The sequence below is a fragment of the Acomys russatus genome, chromosome 3, assembly GCF_903995435.1.
Source record: "Acomys russatus chromosome 3, mAcoRus1.1, whole genome shotgun sequence".
NCBI lineage: Eukaryota > Metazoa > Chordata > Mammalia > Rodentia > Muridae > Acomys > Acomys russatus.
In genome coordinates, this window is record NC_067139.1 from 16,534,761 (window position 1) to 16,557,769 (window position 23,009).

At 41.6% G+C, this 23,009-nt stretch overlaps 1 protein-coding gene across 1 annotated transcript in view; it reads right to left on the reverse strand.

Annotated features, from left to right (window-relative positions):
- Gmds (GDP-mannose 4,6-dehydratase) overlaps positions 1–23,009 on the reverse strand; it is a 534,897-nt gene that overhangs the window by 97,630 nt on the left and 414,258 nt on the right. The window contains exon 8 of the mRNA XM_051169591.1: positions 21,695–21,813. Within this exon, the coding sequence (XP_051025548.1) occupies positions 21,695–21,813 (119 nt within the window). The remainder of the gene's footprint in view (positions 1–21,694; positions 21,814–23,009) is intronic.

The following is a 23,009-nucleotide window of genomic DNA, read 5'->3' on the forward strand; positions in this document are numbered from 1 at the left end:
TATACACATCTGTCTTCCTCAGGTCTGTACAAATCTGTGCTCCTGTCACTCTGCTGAGCCAGGTACTAGACCTGTGATCTGTCTTTCAGGATCTTAGAGTTGCGTGGCACACAATCTCCTGTGTGAATGATGGCAGGAGACAGACAGCGCACTGTCAAGGCCCAGAAGAGGCCCCTGGAGGAGCTGGGAGAGATGAGGCTGTTGGCAAAGGAAGATATCTGAGCTAAGAGCTGAGAGATGTGTGGGCAGTAGCTGGGGAAAGAGGGGTTGTAGGAGCTGGTAGCTCTTTATATGCCCATGTAGTCAAGCTGGTCCACCCAGCTCACCAGCTTCCCTGGCAAACATGTAGTTGACTGCACATGCTGCGGTGCATTTCTCATGTGACCCCCTCACTTAGGCTGCTTTCCCTCATCTCAGCTACTATGCACATCTCCCATTTGGACAAGGGTTGGATTCAGCCTATCCTGCACACCTGCCCTTCGTCTTGATCATGTTCCCCTGACTTTAGGATTGGTGTGGGCATTTACAAAAAGCCACATCACATGTTCATAGTTATAAATTATGTGGTCACCCAATTATCAAGGAAAAAAATGTCTGAGTCTATTTGATGAGTTTGTCCTTGAGAGAAAATGAGGAGGGCAAGGACATAGTCACTGAGTACTACATGTGGTAGGTATGTGCCCGGAGTCAGGTGTATAGCTGTTACTCCAGGACCTACTAGATTCTTGGTTAAAAGCCAGAACTGATCTGCTACCTAATGAACTAAAGCAACTGTAGCCTAGAATTAGGGTTGCCTGTGCAGAGCATCCATTACCATCTAAGGTTCAAACCAAACCTTAGAAGCGCCAGTGATCCAAAGACTGTATCACATTTTAATGAGTTAAAACTGCAACTAACTTAAGAAGATTTTAGAAATAAACAGTACAGTGTAGACTCCAATGGGAGAAGATAGGACAGCAGGGGAGAAGCAGAAGAGGAGAGAGGAAGGTGGGAAGGAGGGATGGGAACTGCTTTAAATGACAACTTTGAGTTTACATGTAAGCTAAGTAGACTAGACACTTTTGGAGGCCTGAGTCTCCGCAGAGAATCTTTAGAATTCTCACAACGGGTAATTTACATAGGGATAGTTTCTAGTTCTAACAGCAGTTTCTGGGTGGCGCTCAATGAGATGAACTGGATTTTTGTCATGTAGTCCTATACTCAACACGATTGGACAGGACAGAGCGAAGGTGCTGAGGTAGTATAAGCTGGATGGCCTAAAAGTCACCCAAGCGGGGGGGATTCCAAGATGGCGCCGACCATTAAGCCACGTATCTGATCTACTCCATGGAGACCAGAGACATAGGAGGAGCAACAGATTGATGGACTTTGAGAACTGTAGGTGAGTGGGGCCCCAAAGGCCGCAGACCAAACAGGGGGCCTACCCCCCTGGGTCAGGCAACATCCCGGAGGTGCTAAACGCACTCCCCAAACTCTGAGACGGAATCCACATGCAAACTGCAGCCTGTATATAAAGCACAGACTTGCTGTTTGGGGAGGGGTTTTTCCAGAGTCCCCAGCCAGAGGAATCTCAGCGAACAGGGTGAATCTGCCCTAGGATTCCTCCTTCCGCACCACCCCAAAGTGCAGAGGTCACCCGCCTAGGCCGACTGAAAACACAGGCGGCGGGACCCAACAGAGACAGTTATAGTGGGACTACAGCTCGCTGGCCATCCGGGGGCAAACTTAACACCAATCACAGCAGACTGAGCCTGCAAACAGCGGCAGTGAGAAATCAGCTTGAGCTGCTTCCACAGACCCATCAGGAGACGTGGGTCTTGCCTAGAGCTATAGCTGAACTTATTTGCCCTGCGGGAAGACCTGGGTCCGCGGGCTTCCGCCAGAGCTCTGCAACCCTTTTGTCCCTACCCAGCTGCAAGGCATTGGTCCTAAGCTCCACTCCCCGCTCCCCGCACGTGAGAGCCCAGCTGAAGATCCTGGCGCAAGCAAGGCAGGCACTCTCTCACTATCGGGAGACGGGAGACGAGAAGTGGATGGGTCATGTTTGCAGTGTCTAATTGCTGACCCAGAGTGTGAGGGGGCCAACATACCCTGGCGGGAAGATTTGGGTCCACGAGCAGCCGCCAGAGCTCTGCAGAGCCAGTCTTACTAACTGCCCAGCCACAAGGCCCTGGCACAGAGCTCCCTGCTCCCTGAACGAGAGAGACCAGCTGAGCTGGCCCTGCGCTCCCTTCGTCCCAACAAGTGATCCCAGTGGGAGATTCTGGCCTGAGCAAGGCAGGCACTCTCACATTATCGGGAGATGAGACGTGGATGGGTCGTGTTTGCAGTGTCTAATTGCTGACCCAGAGTGTGAGGGGGACCCACATACCCGGCAGAAAGATTTGGGGCCACAAGTGGCCGCCAGAGCTATGCAGAGCCAGTCTTACTAACTGCCCAGCCGCAAGGCCCTGGCACAGCACTCCCTGCTCCCTGAATGAGAATGTCCAGTGGAGATCCTGGCCCGAGCAAGGCAGACACTCTCACTTTATTGGGAGTCGAAAAGAGGGTCTTGCTTGCAGTGCCTAATTGCTGACCAAGAGCGACCTTGGTCCCTCTAGGCATATAGTACTGGGAGAGGTTGGACACTGCTACAGGGTATAGAGGCAGAGCTAAAAGACAGCTACATCCCCAGAAGATCTGATCTACCTGGGGTCTTGACTACAAATCCACAGGAAGGACAGGCAGCTGAGATCAACCTGCTCAGCCAGAACGTTTGTATGTGGACCTTATTCTAGGTCCCAAGACTGCTGATCTGAACTACAGCAGTAAAGTCCAAACAGATATCTACTTTGGCTGGCTCAGCCTGGAGCCCAGGGGGCAGACAAAAACCACCAGGAGTGAAACCGGATCACCTACCTGTTCCACAAAAATACCCCCTGATCCCCACAGGCAAGAGCACCTAACCTATAATCAGTCATCAATTAACCACTCTCAACCAGCGAAGGTCACTACAAAATACCTTCCAACACCAGAGCCATCAAAATGACAAGAGGGCAATGTAAGAATCCTATCAAAAACCAAAACAGTTTGGCATCTCCGGATTCCAACATTCCCAATGAAAACAACCTAGAGAACCTAACAGCAATGGATAGGCAAGAAAATGACCTCAAGTCCTTAGTAAAGAAGATGATAATGGAAGAAACAAATAAAATCTGTAGACAAATGCAGGAGGAGGCAAATAAGAGGGCTGAAGAGTTAAAAGAGTCATATAAAGAGGCACTTGAAGAATTTCAGAAAAATATAAATAACCAGATGATGGAAATCATTAAAACAGTCCAAGACATGAAGATAAAAATGGAAGCTATGATGCAGGAACACACAGAAGAAAAACGTGATCAAGAGGCTGCAAAGAGGAAAGCAAGCATCTCAGAGGTGGCCTTATCTAACAGATTGCAAGAAATGGAAGAACGAATATCAGGACTTGAAGATACAATCGCAGAACTGGAAACAACCATTCAGGGAAATGCTAAATCTGAAAAGTTCCTGACACAGAGCATTCAACAATTAAAAGACCACATGAAAAGACGAAACTTGCGAATAATAGGGATACAGGAGAAACTGGACAGCCGACCCCACAGCCCAGAACACATCTTTAATCAAATAATGGAGGAGAATTTTCCCAATTTGAAGAAAGAGATGCGTATGAGCATACAAGAGGCCTACAGAACACCAAATAGAATAGACCTGAAAAGAAAATCTTCCCGCCACATAATAATAACAACACAAAATATACAGAACAAGGAAAAGATATTGAAAGCAGCAAGAGAAAAAGGCTGAGTAACATACGAAGGCAAACCTATCAGAATTACTCCTGATTTCTCAGCAGAGACCATGAAAGCCAGAAGGGCCTGGACAGAGGTGCTGCAAACCCTAAGAGAACACAGATACCAGGCAAGACTACTATATCCAACAAAATTATCAATAACCATTGACGGAGAAGACAAGTTATTTCATGACAAAAACAAATTCAAACAGTACCTAGCCACAAATCCAGCTTTACAGAAGCTATTAGAAGGAAAACTCCACCCCAACTGGTCAAACTACAACCAAAACTACATAGGAAATATGTAAATATACCATTGCAAAATCACAACCTCACAAAATCTCAACTGTTACAAATACCAAAAATGAAGGGAATTACCAATCACTGGTCATTAATATCTCTCAACGTCAATGGTCTCAACTCTCCAATAAAAAGACACAGACTAATGGAATGGATGCATAAACATGACCCAACATTCTTCTGCATTCAAGAAACACACCTCAACCACAAGGACAGACATTGCCTCAGAGTAAAAGGTTGGGGAAAAATATTCCAAGCAAATGGTCACAAGAAGCAAGCTGGGGTAGCCATTATAATATCTAATAAAATAGACTTTCAACCAAAATTAATCAAACGAGATTAGGATGGTCACTTCGTACTCGTCAAAGGTAAAGTCAACCAAGAACACATCACAATTTTGAACATCTATGCTCCGAATACAAGGGCTCCCACATCTGTAAAAGAGTTATTAACAAAGCTTGCCCCACTCATTGATACCCACACAATAATAGTGGGAGACTTCAACACCCCTCTTTCACTCAAGGATAGGTCTTTGAATCAAAAAATAAGCCGGGAAATAACCTCATTAACCAATGTCATGAATCAAATGGATCTAACAGATATCTACAGAACTTTCCACCCAAATGCAAAGGATTATACCTTTTTCTCAGCACCCCATGGAACGTTCTCTAAAATTGATCACATGGTTGGTCATGAAGCAAACCTCAATAGATACAAGAAGATTGAAATAATACCTTGTATCTTATTAGATCACCATGGTCTAAGACTGGACTTCAACAACAACAGAAATAACAAAAAGCATACTAACACGTGGAAACTAAACAACTTTCTACTTAATGACACATGGGTCACGGAAGAAATAAGGGAAGAAATAAAAGACTTCCTGAAATTCAATGAAAATGATGGAACAACATACCCAAATTTGTGGGACACATTGAAAGCAGTGCTAAGAGGAAAATTCATAGCACTAAGCGCCTTCAAAAAGAAAAAGGAATCATCCCACATAAACAACCTAACAACACATCTGGAAGCTCTAGAAAAAAAAAGAAGCAGAAACACCCAAGAGGAGTAGACGCCTAGAAATAATCAAACTCAGGGCTGAAATCAATAAATTAGAAACAAGGGAACAATCCAAAGAATCAACAAAACCAAGAGCTGGTTCTTTGAGAAAATTAACAAGATAGACAAACCATTAGCCAATCTAACTAAAAGACAGAGAAACACTATCCAAATTAACAAAATCAGAAATGAAAAGGGAGACATAACAACAGACACTGAAGAAATACAAAGAATCGTAAGAACCTACTTTAAAGGCATTCATGCCACAAAATTCGAAAATTTAACGGAAATGGACAAATTTCTCGACCGATTCCATTTGCCGAAATTGAACCAAGTCCAGAAAAACAAATTAAATAGCCCTATTTCACCTATAGATATAGAAGCAACCATTGATAGACTCCCAATAATAAAAAGCCCAGGGACAGATGGTTTCAGTGCAGAATTCTATCAGACCTTCAAAGAGGAGCTAATACCGATACTATTCAAGCTATTCCAAAAGATAGAAATGGACGGAATATTACCAAATTCCTTCTATGAAACCACAGTCACATTGATACCTAAACCTCACAAAGATCCAACAAAAAAAGAGAATTTCAGACCAATTTCTCTTATGAACATTGATGCAAAAATACTCAACAAAATTCTCGCAAAGCGAATACAACAGCATATCAAAGACATCATTCACCATGACCAGGTAGGCTTCATTCCAGGCGTGCAGGGATGGTTTAACATACGGAAACCCATCAATGTAATCCACCATATAAACAAACTGAAAGAGAAAAACCACAAGATCATCTCTTCAGATGCAGAAAAAGCATTTGACAAAATCCAACACCCATTTATGTTCAAAGTTTTGGAGAGATCGGGAATACAAGGCACTTATCTAAACATAATAAAGGCCATATACAGCAAACCAACAGCCAACATTAAATTAAATGGAGAGATACTCAAGGAAATTCCTCTAAAATCGGGAACCAGACAAGGCTGCCCCCTGTTCCCTTATCTCTTCAATATAGTTCTTGAAGTTCTAGCCAGAGCAATAAGATAGCAAAAGGAGATCAAGGGGATCCAAATGGGAAAGGAAGAAGTCAAATTATCCCTATTTGCAGATGATATGATAGTGTATATAAGTGACCCGCAAAATTCCACCAGAGAACTCCTACAGCTGATAAACACTTTCAGCAAATTGGCAGGATACAAAATAAACTCAAAAAAGTCAGTAGCTTTTCTGTATACAAATGACAAACAGGCAGAGGAAGAAATTAGGAAAACTAATCCCTTCACGATAGCCACAAACAATATAAAGTATCTAGGAGTAACTCTAACCAAGCAAGTGAAGGACTTATTCGAAAAAAACTTCAAACCTCTGAAGAAAGAGATTGAAGATGACATGAGAAGATGGAGGGATTTACCTTGTTCGTGGATCGGGAGAATCAACATAGTAAAAATGGCCATCTTACCAAAAGCAATTTACAGATTCAACGCAATCCCTATCAAAATACCTACAAAATACTTTGAAGATATTGAAAGATCAATTCTCAAATTCATATGGAGAAATAAAAAACCCAGAGTAGCAAAACAATCCTATACAACAAAAGATCCTCTGGAGGAATCTCCATACCTGATCTCAAGCTGTACTACAGAGCAACAGTAATTAAAACAGCATGGTACTGGCAAAGCAATAGACTGGTGGATCAATGGAATCGAATCGAAGACCCAGAGATGAATCCACACACATTTGCTCACTTGATTTTTGACAAAGAAGCCAAATTTATTCAATGGAAAAAGGATAGCATCTTCAACAAATGGTGCTGGTCTAACTGGATGTCTACATGTAGAAAAATGCAATTAGACCCTTATTTGTCACCATGCACAAAACTCAAGTCCAAGTGGATTAAAGACCTCAACTTAAAACCAGAGACATTAATTCAGTTAGAGGAAAAAGTGGGGAAGAGCCTGGGACATATAGGCACAGGAAACAACTTCCTGAACCAACAGCCCAGGCCTTAATGTCGACAATTAATAAATGGGACCTCATGAGGCTGAGAAGCTTCTGTAAGGCAGGAGACACTGTCAAGAGAACAAAGCGACAGCCCACAGAGTGGGAAAAGATCTTCACCAACCCTTCATCTGACAAAGGTTTAATATCCAAAATATATAAAGAACTCAAGAAATTAAACACCACAAAACCAAACAACCCAGTTGCAAAATGGGGCTTGGAACTTAACAGAGAATTCTCAACAGAGGAGTATCAAATAGCCGAGAAACACTTAAAGAAATGCTCGTCCTCATTAGTCATCAGAGAAATGCAAATCAAAACGACACTGAGATTCCATCTTACACCCATCAGAATGGCTAAGATCAAAAACTCAAATGACACCACATGTTGGCAAGGATGTGGAGAGAGAGGAACACTCCTTCATTGCTGGTGGGAATGCAAACTAGGACAACCACTTTGGAAAGCTATCTGGCGCTTTCTCAGAAAAATAGGAATAGGGCTTCCTCAAGACCCAGCTATCCCACTCCTTGGAATATACCCAGAAAATGCCCTACCACACAACAGGGACATATGCTCAACCATGTTCATAGCTGCTCTATACATAATAGCCAGAACATGGAAACAGCCTAAGTGTCACTCAGTAGAAGAATGGACTAAGAAACTGTGGTATATTTACACGATGGAATACTACTCAGCTATTAAAAATGAGGGATTCCCAAAATTCATGGACAAATGGATTGATCTAGAAATTATCATAATGAGTGAGTTCACCCAGAAGCAAAAAGAGACAAACGGTATATACTAACTTATATCAAAACACTAGTCCAAGGGATACGTACCATGAAAATCTTTACTTACCAAGAAAGTGGGTCAGAGGAGAGGATAGCCAATTGAGACTTTAGGCAAGAGTAGCATGGAAGAAAGAGGAAATAGTAGGACCCACAGGGTCCTGGAAACCTACAAGAAGAACTTTATGACAGGCAGATCTGGATCCTGGGGTCCTCCTCAAACTAAGGCACCAGCCAAGGAGAATATAGGAAGTAAGCTTCGAAGCCCTACCAAGTCCTAGCCGACGAACATGATACTCTCCACCATTGAGTGGAGAGTGAGATCTGACTCTCACACGACCTCTGGTGCCCCTTTTCTGACCATGTCCCCCGGATGGGGAGACCTGGTGGCACTCAGAGGAAGGATAGCTAGTTACCAAGAAGAGACTTGATATTCTGAGAGCATATATAGGGAGAGGAGGTCTCCTTCGGTCACGGACATAGGGGAAGGAGAAGGGGAAAAATGGGAGGGAGGGAAGAATGGGAGGAAACAGGGGAAGGGCTAACAATTGAGATGTAATATAAATAAATTAATAAAAAAAAATCTGGGAAGAAAAAAAAAAAAGCCACCCAAGCAGGTGCAGAGCCACAGTGAGTCTCCTAACTGCCTCAGGCAGAGCCCTTGAAAGCCAGTGGTGAGAGCATACTGTTCATTAATAACTAATGGCTGAAAGGATTTGCTCTTTAAAATGCCAATGAACAGTCAGGCTCAGTAAACGTGGGAATGTCTCACAGTAGCAAACTGGACACAGGGGCACTAGACTTGCTCCTGGAACCTTCATGCATTGACCTGCTTCTTTACACATCCTTCCACACCCCCAGCCCCTGCTTCTACAGGACAGTGTCTACAAGTTCTGTCTACAAGAAACATTGTCTCAAATGTACAAGCATACAACAATATAACTTCTTAACTTAGGAGGGTTTGAGAAATGGATTTATTTTTAAATGTATGACTTTGTCCCTGTTTTTTTTTTTCTCCTGGTAATCTAAATTGAGTACATCTTTATCCCCATTAGCAGATGCTGGTTTTCACATGCTACAGAATATTCTTACAATTTTTCTAAAAACAGACAAAACCAATAACAAACTAACAAACAAAAATTAACAACAGAAAACCAGTTAAGTATTTGCTTTTTATCCTATCATCTCGGTTGCAGAAGCAAAGTGTTCCCTTTCCCCACCACTTAGTAATAGATTGACATGAAAGTAAAAAACAAAACAAAACCAAAAAATAGTAAATAGAGCCCCTATTATGCACCCCCAATACACCTAGAAGCAGTAGGTGCTTCCATAAGGTTCTCAATACAAGTGTCTGCATGAAAACATAAGCATCATAAATTTTACCAGAATACATTTTAGTAACTCAACTCAAATTAATGTCATGTTTTCTAATAAGTTTAAAACAAAAATTACTCCAGTAGTAACATGTATGTAATTCTAAATGTATGGATGGTGGCATGGCTTGGATCATGCCCCTACAAGATTATGTTCTGAACGCTTGCTCCCAGCTGGAAGCATTACTTTGGGAGGTTCAGGAAATTTAAGGAGGTTGAGTCTACACGGGTGACTTAGGCTCTGTGCTGGTCACTTCCTGTCCTGCTCTGCACTTTCTGGCACAGCACTGAGTTAACAGCTGTCCTCTCCCACACGCTTCTGCTGTATAAATGTTCTTACCAAGCACACAGCCCAAACGGGCATGGCCAGAACCCTTTGAAACTATGCACTCAAACAAATCCTCCCTTCTTTATTTCTGCCAGGTAATTTGTCACAGCAATCAAATAAGTAATTAATCCAGATGCACATATTTGTGAAAACTTTTCAGTGAACATTACCATATGTATTTCCAAAAAACAAAACAAACAAACAAACAAACAACAACAACAACAACAACAACAAAAAACCCAGTAAAATAACTGGGAAGAGACCACAGATCTTCAGACAGTTAAAATAACGGTGTTCCAGATATTGATTGTTGTGTCTGATAAGGAAGAGTCATGTACAATGAGGCTGAAGAAAGATTCTAGACTCTAAGCGAACTATAAGCACGGGAAGCACAGAAGGCAAACGCTGAGGACAAAGGCTTTTCAGTTAATGGCAGCTCCGAAGAAGCTGAGACCTTTGGTTGTTACCCTGTGTCGTCTCAAATCCTGCTGATTCTATCTTGTGAGTCAATCCCATTCCTCCTCCTCCATGCCTCAAGCTGAGTAACCCTTCTTTACAGTAGGAAGCTCGCATAGCCTCTAGGGAGGCAGCATGGTGGCTTCCTCCAATCTCACCACCATGCTAGAATGAATCATGCTAATCACGAACCTAAAGAAAGTAATGATGGGCAATGCTGGTAGGACCTCTGGTCCAAGCTGGTTTTGAGGAACACCTATTTGTGTTTAATTAAATATTTATAGAATGCTTACGATGGCAGCTGCTGTGAGCACTGAGGCTATGAGACAGATGCTGGTACTGTTAACTCCTTCCAACTGCAGACCCAAGAAGGGAGGGAGGAGCTGAGCAGTTTGGGAGAGATACTGAGGTTTGGGGGACTTGCTTCTAATAAAAGTAATTAAGATTAAACTTCTCAGGAAAAAAAAATGCCTTTCATAAGCCCTTTTAGGTCTTACTTTATATCACCAGAATTCAGGCTCTTGAAAACCTCCAAAGCATGTGTAGTTTCTTTGTTCTCTTTGTGTTCCTCTGGGGCTCCCTGTCCCAGATGTGTGTAAGGAGCAGCACTGTTGCCCTGTCTGTCAGTACCACTGCTAAGTCTTTGAAAAACTCAGATATACTCTACAGGATTACCAAGGTATATGGCCAAGAACGATGAAAAGTGCAAGTAAATCATAGTGCCTCTGTGCTGGCTGTGTGTGCATATGTGTAAGTGTACATATGTATGTATGTATGTATGTGTGTGTATGTGTGTGTGTATGTGTGTGTATATGTATGTATGTGTGTGTGTATGTGTGTGTATATGTATGTGTGTATGTGTGTATGTGTGTGTGTATGTGTGTATGTGTGTGTATGTATGTGGTATGTACATGTGAGTATATGTAATATATGCATGAGTATGTGGGGTATTATATAGGTGCATGTATATGCTTGTGCATATCTGTGTGCACATGCATGTGCATATGTGAATATGTGCTGGGTGTGTGCATGGGCATGCATGTGTGTGTGTCTGTGTATGAGTGTGTGGGATATATGTGTACACGTGTATATGTGCATGAGTGTGGTATATAGGTGTGTATATATGTGTGTGAGCATGCATGGACATGCATATGTGTATATGCATTTGCATGTGTACGTGAGGGCATGTGTGCGTGTGTGTATGTAAGTGTGTGTGAGTGTGTGTGCGCACACACATGCATGTACATGGTCCTAAGTACCCAACCCAGGGCCTTAAATGCTAGAAAAGTGCATACCTACCAGTGCTTAGATATAGCCCGCTAGCCATGCCGCTTGAATCAGAAACCGTGCAGTCAAATCCTGGCTCTTCTACTCTTCATGGGAATCACATTAAACCTCTTGCCTAGTTTTTCTCCTCACTCAAACAGTCCCTAGTTCTGGAACTAACTTGTGTGCACATGCAGCTTTTGCCTACCTGATACCTTTCTGCTGCTCTCCCCAGCCCCGTTGTTCCCTAAATACTGACTCTCCATGGAGCTGTCCATCATAGACTTCCTCCCTTACTACAGGACAAAGCCTGGGATCCAGCCCCACAGTTTGGCAAAGTAGACTAGTCTCTAGATGATTACAAGGTGCAACTGTCCTTTTCAGTCCTCATCCAGTCATTAATAGTCGAGCTTAAGCTTGGTTGGGCATAGACAGATGATGTTAACCTCTTCCCTCTTTGCCTCATCTCTGAGGTAGACACTTAGTAGCACTGTATTACAGCTGGGAGAACAAAGACAGGGAGGAAAAATAGCTGCCCTAGAAAGTCATCAGTTTGGGATTCCAGCCCAGGAAAGTGGCACTAGCCCTGGCTTGCAACCACAGTATTACACCATATGTGTGCAGATAGATAAGAGTCAGTGCTTGTGAATGCAACTGACTAGGCCATGAGATAAATTAAGTATCCTTGGAGAAAGACATATGTATAGCAGTCCCCCTAACCTTTTGGGGACACACTATAAGACTACTGAAGAAGCTTATAGCCATGGAGTTCACTGAACTCAGGCTACTACTTTGTCCTACACATACACACCTATGATAAGGTTTGTTAGATGCCATAGGAGGTTGACTACTATTGAATACAATAGAACACATATAATGGTATTCTATAATAAAATTGCCAACATTACCACTCTTGAGGTTTAGAGTCAGAAAGAAAAGAGTTAGTGAACGTGGCAGTTAATCTCATATCCAGTGGTAGCTACTCTACAGCTAGATGGTGGGGAGCATAGAAAGTGCAGATACCCTGGACAAAGAGATGAGCTGTGTCTTGGCAGGCTATAAACGGAGTGAGGTTTCATAATGCTACTTATGGTTTTGAATTGTCTATGTGTGGAATTTTCACTTAACACTTCAGATTGAAATTGCTTGTCATTAAGCAGAACTCAGAAATAGACACTGCAGATTTGGATAGACAACTGCATTCCCGAAGTCTTATAAAAGCATGTTTCTCAAATTCTGCAAGACAGCCATCTAAGATTTGTTCAGACCCCAGTGTGCCTTCTTTATCTAGTTTTGCCTAGATTTTAAAAAAACTGTGTGGACACTGCTCTTCAGCTATGGCTTGCAGAGGGCTGGATTCAGACAGATGCCATAGCCTCTGCTTTTCCTGAGATTGCTATGCTAGTGCCTGGGGCCCAGGAGGAAGACTGAAAAAACAAACAATGAAAAATAAGTTGTAGATAGCGTGGTTTTGTTATATGGCCCGGAGATATAAGTTTATATATTTTGGGCAAAATACAGGCTGAATATCACTTATCTGTAATGCCTGAGACTAGAATTTTAGGCACTTCTTTGGAGGGATTCTAGACTATTTATTTGTATATAAAGTAATGTATGTAACAGGATAAGACTACAGTCTCAATTAAAAGCTCATTTATTTTTCATTCACATCTTATATGCATAGCCTGACAAATTTTATTATGTATGTATGTATGTGGAGAGCATCCATGTGGAAGTGAGATGATACTTTCAGAAGTCGCTTTTCCTTCTATCACTTGAGTCCTCAGGAACTGAAATCATGTAGTCAGGTTTGGCCACAAGTGTCTTTACCTGTTGAATCATCTCACTATACAATGTGATGGTAATTTTCAGCAATATTTTCAGGGTAGCTGTGTTCAATGTGACTTTTCATGTGAGGTCAGATGTGGGATTTTTCTCCTGCTTGAAGAACGTATGTTGTGAGAATGTGTTTCTAGACTCTTGACTCCATTTATAAGCAGAAAAGCTTGAAGCAGATGGACGATACACACTGTCAAAATGGCAAGACACCAACGTGACCTGCTGCGGCTCAGGAGACTCATTTTAGAAGAACACCTCATAGCCATCCACCTTTTTTGATAAAAGGCGATGAAGCTTTGGATTTCACCAAAGAGCTATGAACAGTCAAAGTCAATGGGTAGCATACCATTAAAAGTTGGTCTATTTTGGTCTATTATGTGAAACACTAGAAAATAGTGGTTAATAACACTTTTGAAAGAGCTCAGTCCTAGGATTTTTCTAGAGCAAGTGCTACTGACACTGATTATGCTATCACACCAGGCTTTCTCTGCAGAGGAGAAGCCAGTATTGACAAGAATCATCCCAGGAGGATGGTAAGGAGTCACATGAATGACAGGTCGGTCCTTAGTGGATACTGCTGCTTGTAAAGGATTTTAATATAAATCTGAAGATTCTGCTTGGGGGTAGAGTGTGAATGTTGCATACAAAAGGTGCTGGGTCCTATATCCAACACTAAACAGTAAAACAAACAAACACATAAACAAACAAAAACCATACACATAAAACCAAGCTTAAAAGATTCTGGTAAAACTAAGTTAAACAGTTCTTTGACTTTTGAATATGTTCTGGTAGTTCTCTGAGTGTCTTGACATGCATAGTATTTTCTTAATAGACTAGACCTTAGAATAACTTCCTGTGTTGAGAAAGACAACATGATGTCAAGAGATGAGCACTATTGTATAGTAGAACATCTTTTGGGTACATGCCCAGGACTGGTATACCTGAAACTTGAGGTAGCAATATTCCCAAGTTTCTGAGAAGGCGCCAGATTGATTTCCACAGTGATTGTGCAAGTTTTCACTCCCACCAGCAATGAAGGAGTGCTCCCCTTTCTCCACATCTGTGTCAGCATGCGCTGTCACTTGAGTTTTTGCTCTTTGCCATTATGATAGGTAGAGGATGGCATCTCAGAGTCCTTTTGATTTACATTTCTCTGATGACTAAGGATGTTGAACATTTCTTTAAATGATTCTTAGCCATTCAATATTCCTCAGTTGAGAATTCTCTGTTTAGCTCTGTACTCCATTTTCGATTATTTGGTTTGGTAGTGTTTAATTTTTTGAGTTCTTTATATATTTTGGATATTAGCTCTCTGTTGGATGTAGGGGTGGCGAAGAACTTTTCTCAGTCTGTAGGCTGTTGTTTTGTTCTGTTGACAGTGTCCTTTGCCTCACAGAAGCCTTTCAGTTTCATGAGGTCCCATTTATTATTTGTTGACCTTAGTGCCTCACATAACAAGGACATTTGCTCAACTTTGTTCATAGTTGTTTTATATGTAATAGCCAGATTCTGCAAACAACCTAGGTGTTCCTCAGCTGAAGACTTGATATAAGAAACTGTGTTACATTTACACAACGGAATACTATTCAGCTATCAAAAACAAGGAAATTTTGAAATTTGCAGGCAAATGGATGGAACTAGAAAAGATCATCCTGAGTAAGGTAACCCAGACCCAGAAAGACATGCATGGTATATACTCACTTATAAGTGGATATTAGCCCAACATAGATGTCCTTTGAGAGACTCCACCCAGTAGGGGATAGGGACAGATACTAGGACTCATAGCTCGACTCTGGAAAAAGCACTGAGAGCTGTATGGAAGAGTTGCAGGATGGAAAGACCCAGGAGTCAGAAGCTCCATAAGGCCATCAAGCCAGGCAGATCTGGACTTAGGGGGGCTTGTACAAATTGTTGCACTAACCAAGGACATTACAAGCAGAGAATCTAGACCCCTTATTCAGATGTTGCCCATGGACAGCTCATTCTCCATGTGGGAGGGGGGAGGAGAGCAGAGGACTGCCTCTGACATGAACTCTGGTGCCCGAGATTTGATCACTTCCCCTTGGCTGGGCAGCCTTAACAGACACACAGAGAAGGGGAATGCAGGCTATCCTGATGAGCCCTGATAGGCTGAGGTCAGGCGGTGGGGGGGGGGATAAGCACCCCCTCAGATATCTAGGGGAGGGGAATAGGGTGGAAGAAAGGAGAGAGTGTGGGAATGGGAAGATAAGAGCAGAATAAATTATAATTTAAAATTTTTTTGGGGGGGGGGGCTGACTGACTGCAGGACAGAAGACCAGTGATGACTGTCTTCAGGCGTCATTTCCAGGGCAGAAGGGAAGCTGTCTTGCATTTTCCAGGAAAGTGTCTTAGTTGGAGATAAGACTGTCCTCAAATAAAAAATATGTTTAAGATGCTTTTTCTACAAAAGTATACAAGTTAATTATAGCATTTGGGAAACAGAAATGCATGGTAGTAGGGGCCGGGGGTGAGGTCTAGAGAACTGGCTCAGAGGTGAGATCACTGCAGAAGATGGGAGGTTTCTACCCAGCACCCATATGGTGGCTTCAACCACCTGTAACTGCAGTTCTAGTGGTTAAGATCATGCTCAGCTCTTGTGGAGGACCTGACTTTGGCTCCCAGCACCCATAGCTGATGCTCACAGAGGCTTGTAATTCCAGCTCCAGGAAATCCAATGTTCTTTTCTGGACTCTGGGTACATCTGCAGTCATATGCATAACTCCACATTCATGTCTACATAATTAAAAAGTAAAATACAAACTTCAAAAAAATTTATCAACTCAGTAACAAAACCACTTAAAATCTACCAAGATTATGGAACTTTCCTATTATTTTTCATCTGGACTTGTTTTAGGTTTGTCTCTTAACATTTAGTTCTATGATCCATTTTCTATGGTAGGAAGTATATGGTGAGTTTCACCCCTCCCCATCCCCCACCATTACTGCAGTGTTCCACCACCACCTGTTGAAAATACAATCTACTTCCAACTAAATTATGTTGACATCTATGTGGGAATTCAGCTGGCCATATAAACATGTATTCTGTTGGTCTGTGACTGTAGCTTCATGACAACACCATACAGTTTAAGCTTTAAAGAAATCTTAGAATGTGGCAGTAAATGTTGTGCAGTTTTGACCCTTTCTAAAGCAATGCATGTGCATGTGAAATTTACAGTTGTCTCCCACCCCCTCCTCTTTCATCTGAAGCTCTTGCTTGCCATGTAGCTCAGGCTGTCCTCACACTTGCATCTGAAGCTCTTGCTTGCCATGTAGCTCAGGATGTCCTCACACTTGCATCTGAAGCTCTTGCTTGCTCTGTAGCTCAGGCTGTCCTCACACTTGCATCTGAAGCTCTTGCTTGCTCTGTAGCTCAGGCTGTCCTAACACTTGCATCTAAAGCTCTTGCTTGCCATGTAGCTCAGGCTGTCCTAACACTTGCATCTGAAGCTCTTGCTTGCCATGTAGCTTAGGCTGCCCTCACACTTGCAGTCCTGTTGCTTCAGCTTCCCTGGTGGCAGGAACAGAGCAGATGTGATCCACCATGCCAAACTCAGCATGCTAATTATTTCTGTTTTTAAAAAACACCACATGGCTTTGACTGGATTGCATGGAACCTATTGATTGATTTGGAGAAAGTAAACCTCAACAGTGAGTTCTTCAAGCCAAGAACATGATGTATTTCCCATTATTTAGGGTTCGCTAAAGTCTTGTAAAGTCTGAATACACAAATATTTCATGTGTTGTAAAATTCACCTCTGAAAGTGTCGTGTTTTCTAATCTCCTGTGAGCGGCATTTTTATTTCAGTTGTAATTGTCTGTTGTTTTTATACTTAACTATAATTGACTTTTATATACAGACCCTGCATCTTGCGATTGTGTTAAAGAACATGCGTGAGAGCGTTGGCTTGATCCCCAGCACAGGTCTGTAACCCATGGACTCTGGAGGTAGCGGCCAGAGGAAATGGAGTTCAAGGTTATCTTTTATTACTTGGAAAACGTGAGACTTACCTGGGCTACATACTTGTCTCATGGTCAAACAAAACAAAACAAAACAAAACAAAGCAAAACAAACAAACAAACAAAAGCAAGCTTTTCTTTTTAGCATTTTCCCCTTGTTTCGATTACATGGTGTAGTAACCTTTCTTTGTTTCTGCTTGAGATTTATCATGAGTCCTAGATATACACTTTTATTATATCATGGAGGAAAATGATTCTTACTTCTTTCTGTGCATACTCTTTGCCTCTGTGACTTCAGTGACACCCAATCACATTTTTTGGTAGCTGGCCCATAGGAGCTTCCTTTCCCCTTCTTAACAATTCTTTTCTTTCTGTGCTTCTTTTGGGACATTTCTATCTCTGTGTCTACACATTTTCTGTGTCCTTTCAAGTATGAAGTTTGCTCAATGTCAATAATAAAATTTTTATTATAGAGGCTTAGCTTTTTAATCTCTAGAAGTTCCATCTAATTTTAAAAGTATTTTCTCTCCAAGGTGCCTATGTCTTTCTGAAAACAAATGAACAAAATTTCAATGTATTTGTGTGTTTGTATCATTTTCATTAGTCATTAGTCTATTCTTATTATTTTATTTCTATTCTGGGTATGGGTTATGTGCTTATGCTTTCTTTTTTTTTTTTTTTTTTTTTTGACATACCTACTAATATTGGACTGAAACCTGAATATAATAAATTCTATGTAGTCTGGTGTCAATTTTACTACTTCATTTGAAGACTGCTGGGTTTTATAATGGGGTGAGTCTTAGGTTGGGCCAGGGATTGGTTGGACATTCCCTCAATCTCTGCTCTATCTTTATCCCTAAACATCTTGGCATAGAAGTAGACCGGATGATTAATGTAATCGAATTGAAGACCCAGAAATAAACCCACACACTTATGGATACTTGATTTTTGACAAAGGAGCCAAAACTCTACTATACAATGGAAAAAAGAAAGCATCTTCAACAAATAGTGTTAATCTAACTGGATGTCTGTATGTAGAAAAATGCATCCATATTTAATCATCTTGCACAAGTTCCAGTGAATTAAAGTCCTCAACATAACCCTAGATACACTACATCTATTAGAAGAGAAAGTGGGGGAAGAGCCTTGAACTCACTGGCGCAGGCAACTACTTCCTAAACAGAAAACCAAAAGCTCAGGCTCTAAGATAAACAATAAATGGGACTTCTTGAAACTGAAAAGTTTCTGTAAGGCAAAGGTCATTGTCAACAGAACAAAACAACAGCCTACAGACTGGAAAAACATCTTCACCAATCCTACATCCAACAAAGGGCTAATATCCAACATTTATAAAGAACTCAAAAATTAAATACAAACAAACCAAATAACCCAATTAAAAACTGGGGTACCGGGCTAAACAGAGAATTCTCAACAGAGGAATATTGAATGACTGAGAAGCACATAAAGAAATGCTCAACATCCTTAGTTATCAGGGAAATGCAAATCAAAACAACTCTGAGATTCCATCTTATACCTGTCAGAACGGCTAAGATCAAAATCTCAAGTGACAGCACATGCTGGCAAGGATGTGGAGAAAGGAATACTCCTCCATTGCTGATAAGAGTGCAAACTTGCACAATCACTGTGGAAATCAATCTGGCGCTTTCTTAGAAAACTGGGGAATAGTTCTACCTCAAGACTCAGCTATACGACTCCTGGGTATATACTCAAAAAGTTGTTTCCACAATACAACAAGGGCATTTGCTCATAGCCAGAATCTGGAAACAAACCTAAATGTCCCTTTAACTGAAAGAATGGACAAAGAAACTGTGGTACATTTATACAATTGAATACTATTTAGCTATTAAAAACAAACAAATCGTGAAATCTGCAGGCAAATGGGTGAAACTAGAAAAGATCACCATGAGTGAGGTAATTCAGACCCAGAAAGACACACATGGTATGCATTCACTTATAAGTCGATTTTAGTCATACAGTACAGGATAAACATACTACAATGCACATACCCAAAAAAGATAAGTAACAAGGGAGACCTAAGGAAGGATGTTTACATCTCACTCGGAAGGGGAAATAGAGCAGACAGAAGTAGTGGCTGAAGAAAGGGAACAAGGTAGGAGAGGGAGCACAGAAAGAAATGAGGGTAGAGATCAGACCTGGGGAGAGGGGAAAAGAGGGGACAGAAGGCCTGCAGAGTAAAGAGAAACTGTGGGCGAGGGTATCTATGTGACAGGATGGAGATCTAAGTCAGGGCAGGCTCCTGGAGGATATGAAGGGGACTCCAGCAGAGACTTCTAGTATCAGGGGCCATGGAGACTGAAGAGGACACCCTCTAGGTAAGATTCTAGTAGAGGGAGGGGAATACCAATCTACCCACAAAAAATTTTTTGACCCAAAATTTACCGTGTCTACAAGATGTACAAGAAGAAAGACAGAGCAGAGAGTAAGGGAATGTCCAGCCAATGCCTGGCCCAACCCAAGACCCACTCCATGGGAGACAGCCAACTCCTGACCCTATTAAGGATAATCTTCTATGCTTTCAGAGAGGAGCCTAGCATAGTTGTCCTCTGACAGGCTCCACCCAGTAGTGTTTTGAAACAGATGCTGAGACTCACAGCCAAACACTGGGTGATGCATAGGGAGTCTTGTGGAAAAGTGGGGCAGCGGGGAGAAACAGACCTGGAGGTGACAGGAGCTCCACAAGAAGATCAACTGAGCCAACTAACCAGGGCCCAGAGGGGCTTGCTGAGACTGAAGCACCAATCAAGGACCATGTGTGGATGCTCCACACACAGATGTAGCTGATGGGCATCTCAGGCTTCGTGTGGATCCTCTAGTAAGGGGATCAGGGGCTCTCCCTGACATGGACCCTATCGCCAGCTTTTTGACCACTTCTTCCTGGCAGGACTGCCTTTTCAGGCCACAGGGAAAGAGCACACATTCAGTCCTGATGTGACTTGATGAGCTGGGGTGGGTGGGAATGGGGGCCCCCCTTTTCTGAGGAATAGGGGAAGGGAGAAGGGGGAGAAGGAGAGGGGACTGGCAGGAGAAAAGGGAGGGGGCTATAACCAGGATATAAAGTTAATTCATTAATTAATAAAAAAACAAAACAAAAAGAAACAAAAAAACAGAAGAAAAAACTAATCAAAACAAATGAACAAAAAAATGTCTTTGAAAATCTTTGAAAAAAAAAAAAGAAAATCTTTGCTCTCTTTTAAAAATTAAACATATTGCCATATGACACATAAATTCTATACCCAACTACAACATACAAAAGACCTGAAGGCTAAACCAACACAGGCATTTATGAACTAATATTCACATCAGTATTATTGGCAATAGCTTACAAGGTAAGAAGAACTCATCCAGCAACAGAGGAATGGATTAACAAAATATGATATGTACCCAAAATAGAATATTACTCAGTCTTTTTGTCTTTACAAAAATGTTTCTTGTTAGATATGTAGCTCAGACTGGCTTTGTGTCCTAGTATTCCTAGTAGCTCACTGAGTTCAGGGGTTATATGCTGACACCATTACATTCAGCTACTGGTCAGTCTTAAAAAAACAAAAACAAAAACAAAAAACCAAAAATGAAATGAAATGCTATCACATAAATGAATTTTTAAAGCATTATGATAAGTACAAAGGAAAGACCAAAAAGGACAAATGTGAAAGATCACACTGCCAAGAGCTATATAACAAGCTAATTCACAGAGATGGACAACAGTAGAAACTACCAGGTACTAGGAGGAAGGAGAGTGTAAAGGAGTTATTGTTTTTATTGTTTAGTGTGAGGGAAAAGTTTGGAAAATGGATAGTCATAATGGGCATATAGCACCATGAATGTGATAAATGCAATCGAATTGTATATTATAATTAAGCTGGAAACGAATTGTTTGCAGTGATTTATCACTACTGTTTATATATTCAAAAACCCATTTTGCAATGTTGCAAGCATGTGTAGTGCATGCTGCACTAGGTAAGCTTCTATAAAGGGCAGCACACCAACTGCAGGAATGTTGATGGGATCTGAAGGCTGACTGGATGGAAGCAGCATTTCAATCTGGGTTTCCAGGATCTGACGGCTTATTATGTTTATGTGATAGAATGCCATTATTTTTAAGAGATATACACAAGTAGAGGATGACAGAGTTTTAGCTCTTGGCTATTCTTAATGGCCCAGGGAAAAGAAAAGTATAACATATTTGAAACTCTTCTCAAGATTTTTGGTGATTACAGACTTTTAAAATATAAAAGAAATATGAAAGAAGAGTAAAAATAAAAAAGTAAATCTTGAGAAGACGGGGCTTAGAAGCTGATGTAGAGTTGACACCCTAAGTGGAGCAGAATGTGAGAGTGTTAAAGAGACCCCTGCATTGCTTCCTAAGAGGCTGAGAGAGGGAGAGGAAACAGAACCATGTGGAGGAGCGTGAACAGCAAACCCCTGGTGAGCAAGCAGCACGCCACCAGCAGGCGTACTTACACAATGGTTTTCCCGATGTGCATGAATGATTTTTCCACAAATTCACGGACACTATGAACTTCCCCAGTAGCTATGACAAAGTCCTCCGGCTCCTCACTCTGTAACATCAGCCACATGGCCTAGAGAGAAAGAAGCAAAGCTGTGTGAAAGTTATGCTCTGATCACTGTGCGAATGCAAGGCTACCAAAGCACATAACTGAATACGGAAGGGTATCGTTAGAAATGGGTGTGAACTTAATGAGGTGTTCTAATTACTAAAGATGGCTCTCATAGTTTAATTCACATCAGAAAAATCTGAGGTGTGAACGCTTGGCTTCGTCATGGATTCTAGGAATCGTAACTTCCAGCGGAGCAGGAGAGCCCTACACAGCAGGTCTCCAGATCACAACTTAAGAGGAAATGTTGATCAATAGCCAGTGAATAACCTTTACATATGTAAGAGCATTCAAGAATAACCAAAAGCATTGTTGAGTTGCCCTTCACGTTATGAACAGCAGGCAAGAAAAAGGGCTTTTGAACAGATTAAAATTCCTAAAAAGTAGAATCCCATTTCCCAACAATGAAGTTGAAAGGTCAGCACGAAAAAAGAAAGAAAGAAGCAAAAATCATTAACAGAAAAACAGTCACATAATAGGAACTACTAGCACTTTAACAAATTGCCAACATGGAATGTTCAACCTTCATACTGTGACAGAAATGGACATATTGAGAGTTAAAGAACACGGTTGGCACAAATGAAGCAGAATTTTGAATCATGGACTAGGAGCAACTGCCACAATTAACTCTACTTTCTTAGAAAACCATTTATTAGTAGCATGTAGGCCTATAGTTTCCATAGCTTAGAATTATGTATCAACTCTGTGTGTGTGTGTGTGTGTCTGTGTGTGGCTAATGTTACAGAGACATATCTATTCATACATACACACACACACACACACACACACACACGAGATACAGATTATGGGGCTGGAGAGATGGCTCGTTGTTTCATACTACTTTCTGTGTCCTAAAGGACTGGAACTTGACTCCCAGTTCTCACATCAGGCAGTACCAACTCCCTGCTCCAGTGATCTGACCTCTCTATCTTCCATGGACAGCTGCACTCATGTACACACACACACACACACACACACACACACACACACACACACACACACACTTTTTAAAAAATAGGTGTAGCTGGAGTCTGACAAGAAAGTGGTTGTGTTTCTCTAAGACAGCAAGGCTGAAGATACAGCTCAGTGAACAGCTCATGCTCTGGGCTTCATCGCTGGCAAATGTGCTCCTGCTCTCAAATCTGAAGAAAAAAAGTAAA